Source organism: Pecten maximus, chromosome 2 (assembly GCF_902652985.1).
Source record: "Pecten maximus chromosome 2, xPecMax1.1, whole genome shotgun sequence".
Taxonomy (NCBI): domain Eukaryota; kingdom Metazoa; phylum Mollusca; class Bivalvia; order Pectinida; family Pectinidae; genus Pecten; species Pecten maximus.
Window position 1 is genome coordinate 14,319,484 of NC_047016.1, and position 21,831 is coordinate 14,341,314.

The 21,831-nt window shown below is 36.2% G+C and overlaps 1 protein-coding gene and 1 long non-coding RNA gene across 4 annotated transcripts in view; one reads left to right on the plus strand and one right to left on the minus strand.

The window, feature by feature from the left end:
* The window catches only part of LOC117318585 (sideroflexin-2-like), a 40,413-nt gene that overhangs the window by 13,761 nt on the left and 4,821 nt on the right, over positions 1–21,831 (minus strand). For both annotated transcript variants that reach the window (XR_004530414.1, XM_033873556.1), the window contains exons 4-8: positions 17,245–17,340; positions 16,208–16,286; positions 13,804–13,889; positions 13,418–13,478; positions 11,706–11,772 (exon numbers count right to left, since the gene is read on the minus strand). Coding sequence is in view for 1 of the 2 variants with exons in the window: in XM_033873556.1 (XP_033729447.1) it covers positions 11,706–11,772; positions 13,418–13,478; positions 13,804–13,889; positions 16,208–16,286; positions 17,245–17,340 (389 nt within the window). In the remaining variant the exon portion in view is untranslated. The remainder of the gene's footprint in view (positions 1–11,705; positions 11,773–13,417; positions 13,479–13,803; positions 13,890–16,207; positions 16,287–17,244; positions 17,341–21,831) is intronic.
* On the plus strand, positions 20,304–21,197 carry LOC117318611. 2 transcript variants are annotated; one of them, XR_004530419.1, is made up of 4 exons: positions 20,304–20,611; positions 20,648–20,783; positions 20,829–20,964; positions 21,060–21,197. It is a non-coding gene; the product is annotated as an uncharacterized LOC117318611 (long non-coding RNA). The 2 variants fall into 2 exon arrangements; XR_004530421.1 differs by lacking the exon at positions 21,060–21,197 and adding an exon at positions 21,001–21,025.

Consider the following 21,831-nt stretch of genomic DNA (forward strand, 5'->3'; position numbering starts at 1 on the left):
TACTCTTCTGTATCTGGGGATTTGATTTCCTTTATTGGGCTCTACCCTTCTGTATCTGGGGATTTGATTTCCTTTATTGGGCTCTACCCTTCTGTATCTGGGGATTTGATTTCCTTTATTGAGCTCTACCCTTCTGTATGTGGGGGATTTGATTTCCTTTATTGGGCTCTACCCTTCTGTATCTGGAGGATTTGATTTCCTTTATTGGGCTCTACCCTTCTGTATCTGGGGGATTTGATTTCCTTTATTGGGCTCTACCCTTCTGTATCTGGGGATTTGATTTCCTTTATTGGGCTCTACCCTTCTGTATCTGGGGATTTGATTTCCTTTATTGGGCTCTACCCTTCTGTATCTGGGGATTTGATTTCCTTTATTGAGCTCTACCCTTCTGTATGTGGGGGATTTGATTTCCTTTATTGGGCTCTACCCTTCTGTATCTGGGGGATTTGATTTCCTTTATTGGGCTCTACCCTTCTGTATCTGGAGGATTTGATTTCCTTTATTGGGCTCTACCCTTCTGTATCTGGAGGATTTGATTTCCTTTATTGGGCTCTACCCTTCTGTATCTGGGGGATTTGATTTCCTTTATTGGGCTCTACCCTTCTGTATCTGGGGATTTGATTTCCTTTATTGAGCTCTACCCTTCTGTATCTGGGGGATTTGATTTCCTTTATTGGGCTCTACCCTTCTGTATCTGGGGATTTCCTTTCCTTTATTGGGCTCTACCCTTCTGTATCTGGGGGATTTGATTTCCTTTATTGGGCTCTACCCTTCTGTATCTGGAGGATTTGATTTCCTTTATTGGGCTCTACCCTTCTGTATCTGGGGATTTGATTTCCTTTATTGGGCTCTACCCTTCTGTATCTGGGGATTTGATTTCCTTTATTGGGCTCTACCCTTCTGTATCTGGGAGATTTGATTTCCTTTATTGAGCCCTGCCCCTTTTGCCTCTGAGGGAGTAGACATACAAGTTAATCTTTATTCAGTTGCCCAAAATTACAGCACACCAAAATTGATCAAAATCTCCAAATATCTATACAGAAAAAAATCCTACTGTTGGTCAAAATCAAGGTCATTCACAACAAGGAGTGATTTAGAGGAATAACCTGTGCGGCCAGATCACTCGTTCTTTTTTTCTACTCGTTTTAAAGATGCTTTTGACCAGCAGACTGACCAACCTACCTGACTGACAGATGACAGATGCTCTGCACCATGATATAATTATGCTCATAAAGGCAATCAGACCAGTTGAGAATTAACCAAAAATATTTGTAGACATAAGCAAGAGGCCCATGGGGCCTAGATATTTCAGTAATTATAGCAAATCACTCTTAAAGTACATAACAAAACTTTTCCCATTTTGGTATCCGTCTTTCAATACCACGTACTTCTGTCAACTTTTCCTTTTAACTATAAATTTTGTATCATTCTGGCTCCAAAGAAAATTCAAAGTACACTAGAATACTGACAGGTCATCACGGTCTGTGACTTAATTGTGCCAATTCCCCTACAATTCTTAAGAAACCATATGCTCATTTGGCTGAGATTCAGATTAATATCTAACATTTGGACTTCAAAAGCAAGTTAACAGGGAGTTATAACCAACATATCACCTACAGTACATCATACTTACAGTTACTCATACCGGGAGTTATAACCAACATACCACCTACAGTACATCATATTTACTCCTACAGGGAGTTATGACCTACATATCACCTACAGTACATCATACTTACTCATACAGGGAGTTATAACCAACATATCACCTACAGTACATCATACTTACTCATACCGGGAGTTATAACCCACATATCACCTACAGTACATCATACTTACTCATACCGGGAGTTATAACCAACATACCACCTACAGTACATCATACTTACAGTTACTCATACCGGGAGTTATAACCAACATACCACCTACAGTACATCATACTTACTCATACCGGGAGTTATAACCAACATACCACCTACAGTACATCATACTTACTCATACAGGGAGTTATAACCAACATACCATCTACAGTACATCATACTTACTCATACAGGGAGTTATAACCAACATACCACCTACAGTACATCATACTTACTCATACAGGGAGTTATAACCTACATATCACCTACAGTACATCATACTTACTCACACAGGGAGTTATAGCCCACACATCACCTGCAGCATACTTACTCACACAGGGAGTTATAGCCCACATATCACCTACAGTACATCATACTTACTTATACAGGGAGTTATAACCAACATATCACCTACAGTACATCATACTTACTCATACAGGGAGTTATAACCTACATATCACCTACAGTACATCATACTTACTCATACAGGGAGTTATAACCAACATACCACCTACAGTACATCATACTTACTCATACCGGGAGTTATAACCCACATATCACCTACAGTACATCATACTTACTCATACCGGGAGTTATAAACCTACATATCACCTACAGTACATCATACTTACTCACACAGGGAGTTATAGCCCACACATCACCTGCAGCATACTTACTCACACAGGGAGTTATAGCCCACACATCACCTGTAGCATACTTACTCACACAGGGAGTTATAGCCCACACATCACCTGCAGCATACACTGGGAGACACGAATGTACTAGTTTTTTCATATTTTCTACTAATTCTGAAATTTTCACCAATTTTACCAAAAAAGATCTAATTTAACCCAACCCAGTCCATTTTTTCAGCATCGTATCTAATTATGAATTTTCATGGCTAATTTTCGACGGTCAAAGCTAGTTCTGTGAATCATATCCAATTTAACATGACCACCGTCTAATTCTATCGAGCTATCTAGAAATCATGAACTTTACACTATTTATTTCATGACTATCTAAAAGTTTCCCCGACAGTCTAGAAATGTCCGACAGGGTCTATTTTGTTCTCCACTGACGCTAATTCTGCTCCTCGAATCTAGTATTGACGGAGCAATCCAGTTTTCGTGAAAATCGCCTAATATTAAACGTCATGACGAATATTGCGAGATTCGCCTCGGGCGGTTCTGTCGCGCGGCAATACCAGCACTGCCAGCCGTAGACTACTTTACCTGGACAGCAGCCATCCGTGACCATCGAGTCCCGCGGCTAGCCTCGACTTGGGAGCGCTCAGCCGTGAAGCGGTCCTACCATAATCACCTATACGGTGTCGGTACCAACTCGAATTAAGTGTTCAAGCTATAAATATGCGATACATACACGATAAGATACATACATTATGTATATCACATGATGTATATCTATATTTCTGATATCACATACGATACATTCACTTTTTTTGCAGATTGTTCCAGTTAAATTTTCATTAAATGTGCTGCATGTACATCAATATCATAAGACACCTGAAAAAATAAAAGTATTACATTCACAATACGACTATTACATATTTATTGTTATTCAATTGAGGCAAATTTTGTATCAATAAACGATTAAGTTGCGTACTTACCGTACGTTTAAATCTGTTTTTACCCCAGAATCATATATATATATACTGTTGTAAATTTTAAGCATAGGCAAACGTTAGCCAAGTTCCGTTGTGGTAATTTGAGATTGAAAATAGAGACAGGCCGGTATTCTCGTCCTCCCTTAGCATTACATGAGAGGAAATGTATTTTATGTCAGTCAGGATTAGTAGAAGACGAGCGCCATTTTTTAATTGACTGTGAGTTTTATTCAGATATTAGGCGAATTTTATTTAGTGAAGCAAGCAATTATTGTCCAAACTTTTTAGAATTAAACCCATATGAACAATTTCATTATCTTATGACAAGTGATGATCTTCAGCCTATTTTAGCTTCTTCACTCTATCTGATGTATCGCAGAAGATCCTGTTTTACCTATATTTAACAGAACTTTTTACTATATTGTGTCTCATAAGTCTGGATGTGAATATAATTTTAATGCAACTTGTAAAGTTTTTATGACTTCTACTGTATTTTATATATCTGTAATATTGACACGTGACACGTTAATAAAATATTTTGTATTGTATTGTATTAATAAAAGAAAGAATATTGTATCGAAAACCTCTTGTCATCCACTTCACAAGGACACCTGGACAGTTGTTGATTACAAGGCCTGGGGCATTTCTAAATTGAACCTGCTGGTTGGCTTCCTACCTTAGGCGAGAGCACAGGTAAATCCCCGCCCCCTTTTTGGGATGAACTATAAGCTGGTTCTGTATTTAACATGACAAGTATATTAGTCCTACAATATAAGACTTCGAAGGTACAAACGTTATCTTTTACGTTTATTGTCGGATATCAACATTTTTGTTATTTGCCGAACCTCTAAGTACATCTTCTTTGGAACAGATGCCTGCATCAGAGACCTATATATCCACTATATACGTCCCTGGTTAAATATAGAGGAATATTGTAATTAGCAATGGGTTACACTATCCGAGCTCTAATATATACAAGCTTACTAATAAGAAAATTTGAAACTGTATGTATCACATCGATGAGATTAGAGACTTGTGATATACAAGTCTCTGATGAGATATAGAAAAACAACTAAACTATAAATCCTATATAGTGTCTCCGATATTCTATAGATGTTTCTTACTGAATATTGAACTGTTTTTTATTATCCATACATTTATAATGACGCCGAGGGTATAATATGTATGCATTTCATGTAACATGTTGAAACCGACTTCTCTGTGCATATTTTGTTGTGTATAGTGTGACCAGTATAGTCATTATGAATCAAACATGAAATTGAAGATTTGTAAAAAAAAAAAAAAAAAAAAAAAGATGTGTTGAACTATCATGTCTTACGTTTGACATAAAGAAAACAACTGTGTTATATAATAAAATCTTTCAATTCAATTCAATTCATTTATTACTTTAAACCTTACGGTTTATCAGTAGTATTATCAGCAAAGCGTCGTCGTTCCAAGCCGATGTTTTTAATTCAATTTGTGAAACACCTGATAATAATAATATGTTTATAATATGTACTTATGGGCCGTATGGCCTAAAGTCAATAAAGAATTTGAAATTTGATAAAACGTTTCGTGTTATTAAAGATATTCTTTCCTTATATATGATCAGTGATAATCCTATATAGCTTTATGGATTCGTACGTGCTAACTTCGGAATAACATATATTGATATCAGAGAATTTGAAATTGTGTTTTACAGCACGTTCTAGATATCGCCTGAATTAGCTGTTTTTGTTTTCACTCTTATCAGTTTCTATGTTTGCAATATGACTACACTATTGTATACTCCACACACCACTCATTCATTCGATATTACCGCTCAGAAATGTCATAACATCTGTATCGTCATTACATTGTATATTGATGCTGTCTATCTTTCGTTAAATTGCATTTTAAAAATAGTGAAGATAAAGAATTGTATTCTGTCATTTTCAGTATAAGTCGTAAGGATTGAATTGAATAAACATTTTAAACAAAAAAAGACCGGTCTATAATCCTTTAATTGATTCGATCGCTGTATAGAAAACCAAGGTACCGTTACAAAAACTAAATTGTACGGGTTAATGCCGGGGGCTAAGATCTCGCAGCGGTTGCTATGACTACTCTGTGTGTCAAGCGACCGCGATCTACTACCTGTTCACCTGTCGACTATGTGATGAGAAAAACGTCCGGATTACTGCTGGAATTTTACTTAACTAACATTTCGTTTCCGATATGGAGCTCCGGATTCGGAATCAGAACTTCCGGACTTGTGAGTACAAATATAACGTTACGGAAATTCGTTCCCCGACATTTCCGTCGGGATTGTGAGTTTTACGGACTATCGGCGTCCAGATTTAGCGGGTCAGCTGTATTGGTATATATAACAGAAATACAAACACAAAGTGGAGTACGGGTTAGATATATACATATTATGTACAATTTGGATCTCATGGGATTCGAAAATAACCTACACATATTTATACATATGATCCCCCCCCCCCCCCCCACCCCCCCTACACAGAACAATAGAATATTTTCACTAAATACATATACACATACAAAAATGTACATGCACAATTATATTGATATTATCAAAAACACGTTCATCTTTATAATACCGTCAGATATGTCATATGTCTCCGATACCGTGAATCAAACGTTTGTATTCAAACTTGTGATGTACAGTGGACCCTCGATAATCCGAACACCTTCGTTCCCAGTCCAAACCGTCCGGATTACGAGTTTTCCGGACTGCCGAATTTCGTCTACCAGGTCAAAAAAATTGTCGTGTAAGAGTTATCTCCCTTGATTACATACAATCCGGGACGTTTCATAAACACGTCTAATTGTCAGACTTTTTAACAATAAATATACTTATGTTTCTGATATGATTTTTGATTTCTTTTGTAGAAAGTAAAAAATAAACTTTGTTTTTAAAAGAACATGTAAAGTGAAAGTTGTTTTATTTATAGCGGGCATATGTGTCCTACAAACACCACACATGTGTCACGTCCCGGAGGTTCACAAACAAGTAGAAATTACAAACGTTAAATACCTTAAATAAAAGACCCGGATTTTACAACTTACCATCAGTCCATGTTTTTTTATGATTTTTACGTACCAGAAACCCCAAGCTATGTATCTAAAAGTACGCTACACCAGCGAGAACTACCGAAGAAGTCCGATAATTATTGAACCCGTATTAACTTAACAATGTGACGCTTAATTAAGTATCATACGACTATTGACTAATTTGTGTGTAATCAACCCAGTTCTTGTGATCACTGCTTAATACGTAAATGTGTATGTAATTAATAACGTGCATCTTTCAATGAGTCGTCGTTTCACGTAACGGTGTTACAAAGCCGATATCCGTGTTTACCCAATACAAGTGTTCATGATGTTAATTACCGATCATAAATTTATTACATGTATTTGAGATTGATTAATTATGGTATCACGTACTGTATGTTTGTGCGTAAATTCTTGCTAATTACGAAATAGCAATATGTGTTCCTATAAAAGTTGCCGTCTGTAAAATAACTATAATAGATATTGTACGTCAAGTTCATAAAAGCAAGACCAGGCTATACTATAAAATCCTTTAATACTGTAAAGTTTAAAAAGGTCGTAGAGAAAAAGTAATGTACCGTTATAAAAACAAAAGTTACACTTTGTAACACAGGTAAACACCCGGGGCTATGACCTGGCAGCGGTCACTATGACTACGCACAGTGTCAAGCAATAGTCTGTGTACAGCTGTCGACACGTGTGACTTGCTCCGAGATTTTTTCTCCTCGTGGTGAAAAAATCGTCCGGATTATTGCGGGAAATTTACTAATGAAAAGTACGTTCCGTTCCCAAAATGGGCTTCCAGAATAGGAATCCGAATTTCCTGACTGGTGAGTACAAATAACGTTACGGAAATCCGTTCCCGTGCATTTCCGTCCGGACTGCGAGTTTTCCGGACTATCGGCGTCCGGATTATCGCGGGTCCACTGTACACTGAATGGTCAACAAATGATAAACGTTCTGCCTGATGAGAGTCGCCGAGCGATGTGTGCGACATCATAGGGATTCCATTAGTTCTGTTTCTAAATAATAAGACAATTTAGGCAAACTTGCTATAGAAATGCAAGATATTTAAATATGTTTTCTTACATATTCCTTGTTGGAATCATGTATAAAGTAAAAATGTAATTTACCTAAATATACAAGCAAATATAGGTGTTTTTTTTTTTTTAAACATATTTTTATTGCTTCAAATGTAGGCATGAGGATTGGGCAGAAGTTATACAACTTATTAAAGCCCCCTCCTCCAAACATTTTTATAACAATGTGACACAAACAATGGACATTTACATTAATTTTACGATTGACAAATTAGAAAGGAAGACTAAAGAGAGAAAGTGAAAGGAATACAGATAATTATACAAAAATGAATTTATGTCTAACAAAAATATTTGATTTACACACAATAACATAATATCTGCCTAGAACAAACTAACTACGTTTGCACGCTCCTTCATCTTATCATTGTCCTTTCATGCTCATTCCTTAATCGTTCCCCTTTTGATAATCAAGCTCCTGCTAGGTAATATAATATAGGTTTACAACAGGGACATAAACCCTCAGTAATTGCATGTATGACATATAGATATTAGACCTCTCATTTTATGAATACTTGGGTTAATACAGTAATACTGTGGGATGCATTTTGAACGAATAATTTTCATTTCAATATGTTAAAGTGTACCCTGAATGAAAAATTACATTTTAATATGTTATTGGTATTGATTAATAAACAAGAATGCAGAAAACCGCATCAAAATCGGCCGACCCATTTCCGAGTAATTGTGATTTTTCTCGAAAACACACCTGAAGACCTCGTTTTGGTGACCTCTGACCTGTGACGTCACAGGTTGAACACGATCGGAGCCGCCATATAGGAAATATATAGAAACAAACGTGAACACAGGCCTGTAATTAATGCGAATAAGACAAAAAAAAAAGGAAAGTGCTGAATAAAGTCTCTGAGTTATATTTGTGAATTAGTTAATAACAAGTGCTACCGAAACCAGGGACATATAACTTTCTTTTTAAACGGTGCCATATATAACATGTAGCATCTCACTAATTTTCTCTCATAACGAGCTATACACAACATGTAACATCTTACTAATTTTCTATTATAACGGGCCAAATACAGCGTGTATCATCTTACCTATTTTCTATTATAACAGGTCGTATATAACATTTATATTAAAATATTTTATTCATATTTTTTTATTTTAACGGGTCGTTGTAACATGTATGACATTTGAATAACCGGCCGTTTATAATGACTTACATCATATAGCCTTTATTATGGGGGCATGACAGGCTTGTTACATACACATGTACCAGTATTGATTTCGGTTATAATACTTCTAGTAACACAAGTTTAAAATGCAATTCATTCAAGATGTGAAATAAATGCTGATCATTTTGGGGTTTTTTTATTAGCCAAAACAGAAATTATACCGTTATTTGTGATTTTTGGGTAATTGTCCGCAATTGATAAAACGTGTCCATGAAAGCTCAGTAACTCCCAGACAAGATTCATAGAGTAAATTTCAACATCATGGGTACATATATGAATGAGGTAATTTAGGTTAATTATTCTATAGACAAACGTTTGAGATATGATTTTTTATTCGTTTGTATAGAAAACAAAACTCACTGAATTCCAAAAATAATGTGTTTGATTTCAACAAAATGTATTCCCTATAGTATAAACGCAATCCTTAATAAAATTCAAGCTCAATTTATGTACAAACAACCAGCTGTAAAACCATGTTTTCGGAACTCCTTTGAAGTGCACAGAAACCAAACGCGTGAACTCACGGCGTGTGCTGATTAGAACACCAGAAATCACGGACACCTGTGGTGCAGTGCCAGGTGTGATGAGCTTGTGGACCGTAATTTCACACCTGGTAATTGTTTAGCTGTATACTAACCAATTCAAACTTGAGAATTCGTAATTCTCCGAACATGTTTATACATCTTTTAAAAGTCCTTTTTTAAGTGAAGATATGACTTGCGACACGAATTGAAAGCAAAGCCACCAGGGTCTCGATCACTTCATAATAATGACACAATTACAAAAATAAAAGCAAAAAAATACATAAAATTTGGAGGAAAAAAAAAATCATACACGAAAATCATTACGAGTTTATAAATTTTAGTATCAATTATGATTAGTCACGATGAAATAAATTGTTTGTGTTTTATCATTAAAAACGGAGCTAAAATAATGGTTTTAATAAGTACCTATGCTTTATACCTGTACAGAAAGTATCAATTATATTATAATTGTTGCGAATCACTTTTATATAATTTCACTGACAACGATCGTATATAAATTATGTCTTTCTCAAGCATGTAATCGTCCTTGATCCCTGAGACCATGACATGTAAAATAAGGGATAAAATCTGTATATGTAGAAGTTTGTTGTAGACTTTAACACTGGTATTCATACGGGAGAGAGATTTAGTATATTGTAGATCATGATGATTATAATATATTACTTTCTAAATTAAGTGTCCTTCATGACTAAAGCGGGTTTTGCATAGAATATAACGCTTGAATTTACTGTACGTGTGTTCGTCTTTTCTCACAAACCAGAGTATCCAGAACTGTTGTATTGTTGGTATGTTTATTTGAATATTAATTTGCGAATGAAATGGCACATTATTTTAGTTTAATTTGTTGATGCTGTGTTGCTTTCTTTGGTAACGAGTAAGAAATGGTAAACACATAACTAATATACATTTATTGGTGATTGACCGATTATTACACCAGTCTGTGTAAACCAAGCGGTCATTTTCAGAGTCAATTTCACTATGTTATTATTTTTTTTTTTAACTCAAACTTATATTGTTGGATTCCGACTTCTCGTCGGCAATATTCGCCAAATTCAACAACCTCAAATCTCATGTCCAGATCGTATTCGAACATATTTGTACTGATACTGTTCACACTGTCCTCTATGCTACTGGCCACCATACCAGTCACTCTGTTCAACCTGTGACGTCATAGACTGAAGAGTTCCAAATCAGCGTGACTGACCGATACGCTGATTAGCAGTCGATCGACAGGTGCAAATCGCGTACTTCGATGTGCGATATCTCGGCACTCGGCCAACCGATTTTGATGCGGTTTTCGACATTCTTCTTTGGTGGTTACAAAGAATAACACATTTGATTATCGTTTTTCGTTCAGGGTACACTTTAACATAAATAGATGATGGAACTCGTCTCCAATACTTTCATTGCAAAAATCTCCTTTATATATATATTATACCACCTTCCTGTCATTATACGAATTTTTAAATTAGACGTATGAAATTTAGTTAAATGTAGTGTATTTATTTCCGATAATATTGTTAATTGTGGAAGAACGAATCGTCTGTATCATTTGAGTCGGTACCGACATCGTAAGTATAGGTGATTATGGTAGGACCGCTTCACGGCTGAGCGCTCCCAAGTCGAGGCTAGCCGCGGGACTCGATGGTCACGGATGGCTGCTGTCCAGGTAAAGTAGTCTACGGCTGGCAGTGCTGGTATTGCCGCGCGACAGAACCGCCCGACGCGAATCTCGCAATATTCGTCATGACGTTTAATATTAGGCGATTTTCACGAAAACTGGATTGCTCCGTCAATACTAGATTCGAGGAGCAGAATTAGCGTCAGTGGAGAACAAAATAGACCCTGTCGGACATTTCTAGACTGTCGGGGAAACTTTTAGATAGTCATGAAATAAATAGTGTAAAGTTCATGATTTCTAGATAGCTCGATAGAATTAGACGGTGGTCATGTTAAATTGGATATGATTCACAGAACTAGCTTTGACCGTCGAAAATTAGCCATGAAAATTCATAATTAGATACGATGCTGAAAAAATGGACTGGGTTGGGTTAAATTAGATCTTTTTTGGTAAAATTGGTGAAAATTTCAGAATTAGTAGAAAATATGAAAAAACTAGTACATTCGTGTCTCCCAGTGATACTTACTCACACAGGGAGTTATAGCCCACACATCACCTGTAGCATACTTACTCACACAGGGAGTTATAGCCCACACATCACCTGTAGCATACTTACTCACACAGGGAGTTATAGCCCACACATCACCTGCAGCATACTTACTCACACAGGGAGTTATAGCCCACACATCACCTGTAGCATACTTACTCATACAGGGAGTTACAATGAGTAGTCTGGATATAAACACCTGAAGAATTCCTTTCACAGCAGCATACTAAAAACATACAAATGGAAGTAAAATACGATACAAATTAATCAAGCATGAGGCAAAATATTAACAGCTTGTTTGTGAGTACCCTTATACTGTAATAGTAAAACAACCTGTTTGTGAGTACCCTTATACTGTAATAGTAAAACAACGTGTTTGTGAGTACCCTTATACTGTAATAGTAATACAACATGTTTGTGAGTACCCTTATACTGTAATAGTAAAACAACCTGTTTGTGAGTACCCTTATACTGTAATAGTAAAACAACCTGTTTGTGAGTACCCTTATACTGTAATAGTAAAACAACGTGTTTGTGAGTACCCTTATACTGTAATAGTAATACAACATGTTTGTGAGTACCCTTATACTGTAATAGTAAAACAACCTGTTTGTGGGTACCCTTATACTGTAATAGTAAAACAACCTGTTTGTGGGTACCCTTATACTGTAATAATAAAACAACCTGTTTGTGAGTACCGTTATACTGTAATAGTAAAACAACCTGTTTGTGGGTACCCTTATACTGTAATAGTAAAACAACCTGTTTGTGAGTACCTTTATACTGTATATAATAGTAAGAGATTCTACATCTACCAGTGATGGTAAGAAAATACAATAGGTAAGAGAAACAATTGTAAGAAAGTAGATCAAAGGCAAAGAGAAAATTTTATCCCTGGACATTTTAGAAAATATATCTGAAAATACATGGAAGTGGATGTGTCGCCTGCACAGCAAGCTAGGATTTGAATTTTAAAAATCAAACTGATCTGCTTTGCAAATCAAAACAAGTTTCATACAAAATTTAAGTGTTTTTCATACAGAAACCAGAAAGCACTATATGAAGTTTTAGGTTGATTGACCAAAAGGGAACTGGACAGATTTTCTATTTATTTAGTGACCGTGACTTTCGAACTTGAAAAGCAATCCCAAGCAAGCACTTTTGATAAGGAAGTGCTATACAAAGTTTGAGTTTGATTGGCTGAAGGGAACTCGAGTTATTGCATGGAAACCAATTTTCTATTAATACTAACAGTGACCTTGACCTTTGACCTTTGAACCTGAAAAGCAATCTCAAGCAAGCGCTCTCAGTAAAGAAGCACTAGCTGTGTGTAGTTTGAGTATGATTGGCTGAAGGGAACTCAAGTTATTGCATGGAAACCAATTTTCTATTAATAATAACAGTGACCTTGACCTTGACCTTTGAACTTGAAAAGCAATCCCAAGTAAGCACTTACTCAAGTTATTGCATGGAAATCAATTTTCTATTAATAGAAACAGTGACCTTGACCTTTGATCTTTGAACCTGAAAAGCAATCCCAAGTAAGCACTTACTCAAGTTATTGCATGGAAATCAATTTTCTATTAATAGAAACAGTGACCTTGACCTTTGATCTTTGAACCTGAAAAGCAATCCCAAGTAAGCACTTTTGGTAAGGAAGCACTGTATGAAGTTTGGGTTTGATTTGCCAAAGGGAACTCAAGTTATTGCATGGAAACCAATGTGCGGACGACGCCGACGCCTACACCAATGACGCTGACGACATCGACGACATAGTAATACCTATATGTCACCTTTTCAAGGCGACACAATAAAATGATACATATACAAGTAACATTTTTACCTAGCCCCATGCTAGTGTATATTCTCACCTTTGATTTCCCTACTTCTTTATTGCTTTCATCATAGACTGTAACACCATCCATGATTTCACTGGAAAAAAATAAACAATAAGTAAACTTTTTTTTTAAACCAAAAAAAACTAACACCATTTATGATTTCATTGGAAAATTAGAACATGAATAAATAAAATTTTAGGCAAGTTGAAAAGTTCCTGGTATATGTCTATGATATGATAGTACCCAAGTACTGAACATAAACGTATATCTAAGACACTTTCTTACAATGGTATTTATTTATGTCTTTAAATATCATTTTTATTAATTCATGAATGGCCTGAGATCCTGTAACCCTATTATAGGACTTTGACATTGGACTAAATGACACGGTATCTCCATTCTTTCACAATGAATCTTACTTTTGTCTCATAAGTGGAATGTTGACAGCATTTGCAGCAGCAACGGCAGCAAAGGGAACAAACCTCTGTAGCAGGGCAGAAGCACTCTAAATAAATATAAAACAGATTCTTATATCAAATAATATCCAACAAAAGTCTGATTCTTAAAAACATGAAAACAGTAATCACTAGAAATTGTTGGCTAACAATTTGAAGGGCTTTTCACACCTTAGGCAAACTTAGTCAGAAATGACCTTGATGACCTCGAATGAAGGTCATCCATTACAACTTACTTTGTAGCCCCATATCCCAGCATACTACAGACCCAACAAAAGGTCTCTAGGCCTCTTGGTTCTTAAGAAGATGTCGTTTAAAAGCTTTTCACTTATTTGACTCTTGTGACCTTGAATAAAGTTCAATGTCATTCTTACAAGCATGCAACAGACCCAACATGAAGTCCCTGGGCCTCTTTGCTATTCATAAGAAGTCGTTTAAATATTTTGGCCTATTTTACCCCCGTTTGTCAAGGTCATTCATTTGAACAAATGTGGTAACCCTTCAACCCAGCATGTTACAGGCCTAATATCAAGTCTCTGGGCCTTTTGGTTTTTGAGGAGTTGTTCAGAGATTTAGCAATTATTGCGCAATCATGGAAATTTTCAAAATGGTGTACCACCTGAACCAGAAGTTCTATCGAAAAAACGATGACATCATGGCGGCCATATTGGATTTCGGACTGACTCGAGAATAACAAAACTTAATGATGACCATCTCATTATCATGTCATAAAAGTTTGTGCTGAGTCCTATTGGTGGAACTTGAGAAGAAACTTAAAACGTGAATGGTCGGCATACCCAAAAGATCAAAGGAAATATTCAAAATGGTGTACCAGGTTAACGACAAATGTTACCAAAAAACTAAAGACATCAAAATCATTGGTATGACATGCTGCATCAATCTATGAAAGAATTTTGCAAAAATATTGAAAAATGAAGATTTTCTCAAAATAGATGAACTTGACCCCTTCACAAGCTTTTTTATTTGACCTCTGACCTTAAAATTGTAATTATTAGTTAGGTATTTCCTCTCTACTGTTCCCTTTTTTCTCGTTTCCTCTTAATAGTCTGATAAGATGAACAAGTGGAATCTACATGTGAAGTAGCAGAAACATTCCTTCAGTACTTTTCAAGAAATAGCAATAACAAATCTCAAAATCCAAGACAGCCGCCTGTGGGCCATTTTCTTTTCTTTTCTGATCTAAAATCTAAATGTAACTGGCACAACTAGGGACCAAGGGGAACCTTCATATGAAGTTGGAGGAATAATCCCTCCTTTAGTTTTCCAAGAATAACGATTACAATATCCAATTCTCAAAATCCAAGATGGCCACTTCTGGGCCATTTTGTTTTTCTGATCAAAACTCTGAATTCAACTGGTATACCTAGGGACTAAGAGGAACCCACACATGAAGTTGGGGGAATATCTCTCCAGTACTTTTCAAGAAATCGCTATAAGAAGGATTATTTACAGATAAGACGACAGACAACTTGTCCATGGACCACAGGCCATGAACCATGGACGCAGTGTGATTTGAATTGTCCACTGTCTGATGATGGTGAGATAACAATGGCGATACAGATCTTGAGATGAAATCATTACATGTTCTCCTTAAGATTGATTAAATATGTTGTTTGGTTCAGTTCGAATACTCAATCGCCTTCATCAATCACAGACAATCATGCATCAATGATATTTTAGTAACAAGTAAAATGAACATAATACACAGGTATGACAACCATAGCGAAAAAGGCATGGTATGTGAAACAATCCATGTATTCTATAAAGTATTAAATACATCGCAGCCATGTGACCTTGAAAGTAGGTCAAGGTCAATCATTTGAACTGACTTGGCAGCACTTCATCCCACCATACCACTCACCTACTATCATGACTTTTGGTTATTGAGAAGTCTTTTAAAGATTTTAAGATATTTGACCCCTGTGACCTTGGAAGAAGGTCCTTTGTACATCAAAGGATCAAATTATTCTTTTTATTCACAATGTGGTGTTGACCAAGCCTTTAATTTTGCCATATAACATAATTTCCAGGGATGAGGGAACGAAAGTGAATGTAGCCCCTGGAGTATCAGGGATCAGGGTACATATAGCAAAATGTTCAGACCTGAAAAATATAACATTTGGTCTGGATGGACCATCTTAGGATCATTTAAGGTAAGTTTGAGCTGAATCCCTCTGTTGGAAGTTGAGAAAGGTTTGAATATATGCAAAGTTCAAACAAGGTGGACGACAGATGAAATTTGACGACTTTAGTCATCCTGACACTTCTGATCAGATGACCTACCATTTGAATTGCTTGCTTACCTGTATTTAACATTTAGTCTGTTAACTTTTTAGGTCTCACTCACTTTTGCCAGGAAAGCTTTCAGTCCTAGTGCAGTAACTAATGCACTTGTTGTGGCCGTCACATAGGCAAACATGATTTTTCTACAACATATTGAGAATTCGAAGACTGTAGGTATTGGTATAGGATATTACTAGGACTAGGTACATTTTTACCATTCCACAAAATGATATTTCTCACTATTGAAAAATGTCATATTTCACTTTTTCTTATTTGACCAATCAAAGCACTGCTTACATGTACATATACAAACTACAATGGGAAAACTTTAAAGCTGCCCAGTAGATTTTGCTATAAAACGTAATAAACAGGATATCCAACATTATCTTCAGTAGTACAAAATATATATTACTCGTGTGGCTAACATTATAATATTTTTCAAACGTGCTACACAAATATCAGCCCCACTCGTGAAATATATTTGGTATTACTTAAGACACTGTAAGATATCCTCTATATACTGTATTTATACACGTTTTTACAGCACAACCAAAACTTCACTCAAATTTAATAGCACAACCAAAACTGCATTCAAACTTTACAGTATAACCAAAACTGCATCCAAACTTTACAGCACAACCAAAACTGCATTCAAACTTTACAGCACAACCAAAACTGCATTCAAACTTTACAGCATAACCAAAATTTCATTCAAATTTAATAGCATAACTAAAACTTCACTCAAACTTAATAGCATACATATATGTAACAATAACTGCATTCAAACTTTACAGCACAACCAAAAAATACTAGTGAAAAATATCACTTTTGTAGAATGAATAATTTTTGATATTTCATTGGTAAAATTGTAACAATAACTGATATTCATCAATGAATGAAAATAGAAGTTACCACACGTATTACATGAAAGGTAGATAGATATTATACAGTAGTTGTATATGCAATCAACATTGCACTGGTGTATGGCTTTTATCATTACTAAGACATTCTCCAATGTTTCTAATTCAAGGGAAATAACTCAGATATATTAACCTCAACCTAATTTATATATGTATACGTAATATATTAGATGACACCTACTTGGTATCACTGGAAGAGCCTGGTGCATTGGTATAGTTGACAATAGCATTAAACGACTGATTAGTCCACTGCCAGAAAACAACTGCTGCTGGACTCCTATAACAATAAAACAAACATTCTTTTTTTTTAAAGTTTTAAATGTCAAATCAACATTATAAGATTATACATACAGTAAAAGTCATTATAACGAATCTCTAGGACCAAGAAAATTATTTATTATATGCATGGTTTGTTATAATAAATATACAGTCTTCCCTCGTTAAATCACCACATTTCGTCCACAGCAGTTACGGTGGTATATTGAGGGTGGTGATAGTATCAAATGTTGGAAATTACAACCATAAAATGGTATAAGAGACTGCATTACCAACGTTTACCAGATAATCTCACCGTAACAACGTTACATGATTTACAGTATACATGTACATAATGTAGATTTGTTAGTCAATTATTCTATAGGCTACATATTTTTATATAAGTCACAAGTTTCTGGAAATAGTCATCGATCTGCCTTTGATGCATGTCATCCGTTATTATCTATCCAACTTTATGCGAAAGTATTCGGCAGTGGCTTTTCCTCATGGACTGGCAAAGCCAGACGTTCATACCATACACAATAGGAACACAAAGTGAGTAGGAATCAGTCATGCTTTTATTCCAAATCAAACTATAAGTGTCGGTGGACGGGACATGATAAAAACATCTACCTCAGAGAAAGAAAAGCATCCAAGCGTAATGCTTTGTCACCTGTACAGTTTGCAAGTGAAAACTATAAATAGAACACTAAAGAGTTTCCTGATCACCAAAAACAGAACAAAATGGCGATATCGTCAAGGGAAATATAAAGCAGTTTGGGATGTTTGTATTTTAATAAACATGGTGGATGGTGGTATGCGAGGATGGCGAACTTAACGAGGGAATTATATAGGAGGGAAATCCGTTCCAGAGCTTTAAGTGGCGGTATGTGACGGTGGCAGTAGATTTGGGTGGCGATAGGTCGAGGGTAGACTGTATATAAATTTTGGAAAAAAATCATGAATAATCAAATGTATATGAATTTAGGAAAAAAGTCATGAATAAGCTAATATATATAAATTTTGGAAAAAAATCATGAATAAGCTAATGTATAAAAATTTTGGAAAAAAATCATGAAAAATTCAACTTGTTAAGAATAACCCTTTAAAGCATTTCTCTTAGGAGATGGAGACGTAGATGTCAAAGCCATATCTGAATAGTTCAGTAACTTGGCAACACTGAATTCAAAATAAACAAGGTATGTATAACAACAACATCATTTGTCAGTCTTACCTGTGTTGGAAACTTACCTGGACATGGATATCAATACAGTCAGATGGACATTATGTTAGAGTTAATAATTATAGTGTTGAAATCTTCCTGAGCGGACTTAGAAGTTACTACATTATATAGGCAATAATTCATTATGTGAAATTGGTTATGTTTTAAATTTTACATACAAATGATATGGCAGTTGTTCAAGAATGAAAAATACTATGTTATAGCTGTGATTTTTTTTTAAGTGTGTCTGTTTATATGTTTTACTGTAAATGGTCACAAATTAAAGACAAATGCTAAATATAGTAAGGAACTATGGGAGGTATGTGAATAAAAAGCTGCAGAAAAGGAATGGGTAAGATGAATGCATGATTCCTAGTATTGTGCTGTGAAATGATGAATGATTCTTAGTATTACACTGTCATATGATGAATGATTCTTAGTATTGCGCCGTGATATAATGAAATGATTCTTAGTATTGCACCGTGATATGATGAAATGATTCTTAGTATTGTGCTGTGAAATGATGAAATGATTCTTAGTATTACACTGTCATATGATGAATGATTCTTAGTATTGCCCCGTGATATGATGAAATGATTCTTAGTATTACACTGTCATATGATGAATGATTCTTAGTATTGCCCCGTGATATGATGAAATGATTCTTAGTATTACACTGTCATATGATGAATGATTCTTAGTATTGCCCCGTGATATGATGAAATGATTCTTAGTATTACACTGTCATATGATGAATGATTCTTAGTATTGTGCTGTGAAATGATGAAATGATTCTTAGTATTGCACCGTGATATGATGAAATGATTCTTAGTATTGCCCCGTGATATGATGAAATGATTCTTAGTATTGCCCCGTGATATGATGAAATGATTCTTAGTATTGCCCCGTGATATGATGAAATGATTCTTAGAATTGCGCTGTGATATGATGAATGATTCTTAGTATTGTTCTGTGCAGCAGGTTAATTTTTTTTCCTCACTATCCACAAAGAGGAAAATGCATAAATGCATTATCTAAGCCGTCAGACAAGTGCAATATGGAAGAAAAAAATATAATCTTAATTACATGCATAATTTCTAGAAAATATTATATGTCATTTGACAACTCAGATAACTGTACATATATGCATATGTATTTTCATTACTATATTCAAAAACATTATTATCAGAACTTTATTTTGATTTCAACTTTGACCTTTAAAATATGTTAGATCTATGAAGAAATATTTCTTTTGTTACATATCAATACTCTCCAGATTTTGAAAACAACCTTGAATCCCTAGAGATACACCAAGGCAAATCACACTGAGCCTGCTCCTGGACTGCCCAGTTAACATAGAAAAACATCAACCAACTCTGATAAGACGAGACATTGAGTAGAAGGATACTAAGCAGTGTCAGTTACTTCTTAAAGACGTGTGTTTAGCAATAGAGCAGTCTCCAACAGATTACAGGTCCACGTCAGCCAACAGATGACAAGTCTACGTCAGCCAACAGATTACAGGTCCACGTCAGCCAACAGATTACAGGTCCATGTCAGCCAACAGATTACAGGTCCACGTCAGCCAACAGATTACAGGTCTACGTCAGCCAACAGATTACAGGTCCACGTCAGCCAACAGATTACAGGTCCACGTCAGCCAACAGATTACAGGTCCATGTCAGCCAACAGATTACAGGTCCACGTCAGCCAACAGATTACAGGTCTACGTCAGCCAACAGATTACAGGTCCACGTCAGCCAACAGATTACAGGTCCACGTCAGCCAACAGATTACAGGTACACGTCAGCCAACAGATTACAGGTCCACGTCAGCCAACAGATTACAAGTCTACGTCAGCCAACAGATTACAGGTCCACGTCAGCCAACAGATTACAAGTCTACGTCGGCCAACAGATTACAGGTCCACGTCAGCCAACAGATTACAGGTCCACGTCAGCCAACAGATTACAGGTCCACGTCAGGTCCACGTCAGCCAACAGATTACAGGTACACGTCAGCCAACAGATTACAGGTCAACGTCAGCCAACAGATTACAGGTCCACGTCAGGTCCACGTCAGCCAACAGATTACAGGTACATGTCAGCCAACAGATTACAGGTCCACGTCAGGTCAACGTCAGCCAACAGATTACAGGTCCACGTCAGGTCAACGTCAGCCAACAGATTACAGGTCCATGTCAGCCAACAGATTACAGGTCCACGTCAGCCAACAGATTACAGGTCCATGTCAGGTCCGTCAGCCAACAGATTACAGGTCCACGTCAGGTCCACGTCAGCCAACAGATTACAGGTACACGTCAGCCAACAGATTACAGGTCCACGTCAGCCAACAGATTACAGGTCCACGTCAGCCAACAGATTACAGGTCCACGTCAGCCAACAGATTACAGGTCCACGTCAGGTCCACGTCAGCCAACAGATTACAGGTACACGTCAGCCAACAGATTACAGGTACACGTCAGCCAACAGATTACAGGTCCATGTCAGGTCCGTCAGCCAACAGATTACAGGTCCACGTCAGCCAACAGATTACAGGTACACGTCAGCCAACAGATTACAGGTACACGTCAGCCAACAGATTACAGGTCCACGTCAGCCAACAGATTACAGGTCCACGTCAGCCAACAGATTACAGGTCCACGTCAGCCAACAGATTACAGGTCCACGTCGGCCAACAAATTCCAAACATGAACACCAAATTTGACAATGTCCGCCTTAATTGTTGGGAAGTACAGTATGCCATGTAGCAATTGCCAATTAGTATTCAGCTAACTGAACTATTACAAGGGTATACGCATTGATCAGGGTATATTACTGCAATGACAACAGACCACTATTTCAAGCTACTAGCAATATAGAAATTGATTAACACAATAGCCAGTATGTAAATGACCTACCCTGACGATGCAGTATTAATTGATACTTTATCTGAAATTTAATTCAATATTTTTATATAAAATTTTAGGCAGCCGCTTGGTAATGATGACTTTAAGCTTAAATATTTCACTGGAAAATGGTTGAAAATTAAGCTTGAAAATTGATATGGATGATATTTTATTCAATGCAATTCCATGCTTTGAGTTATTAAATTAATCTGATTTGTCAGATACGTGTACTGTCAACTTTCACCATCAATCTAATTTTAGTTTGATATGTATAGTTTTCAAAATTTGTAGAAGAACTCAAAAGCATAATACTGGACATCAACGGTAAACAGTGATTTAAGTGTTTAACGGCACAAATGGATAAACTCAATCAGTAGTCTCAC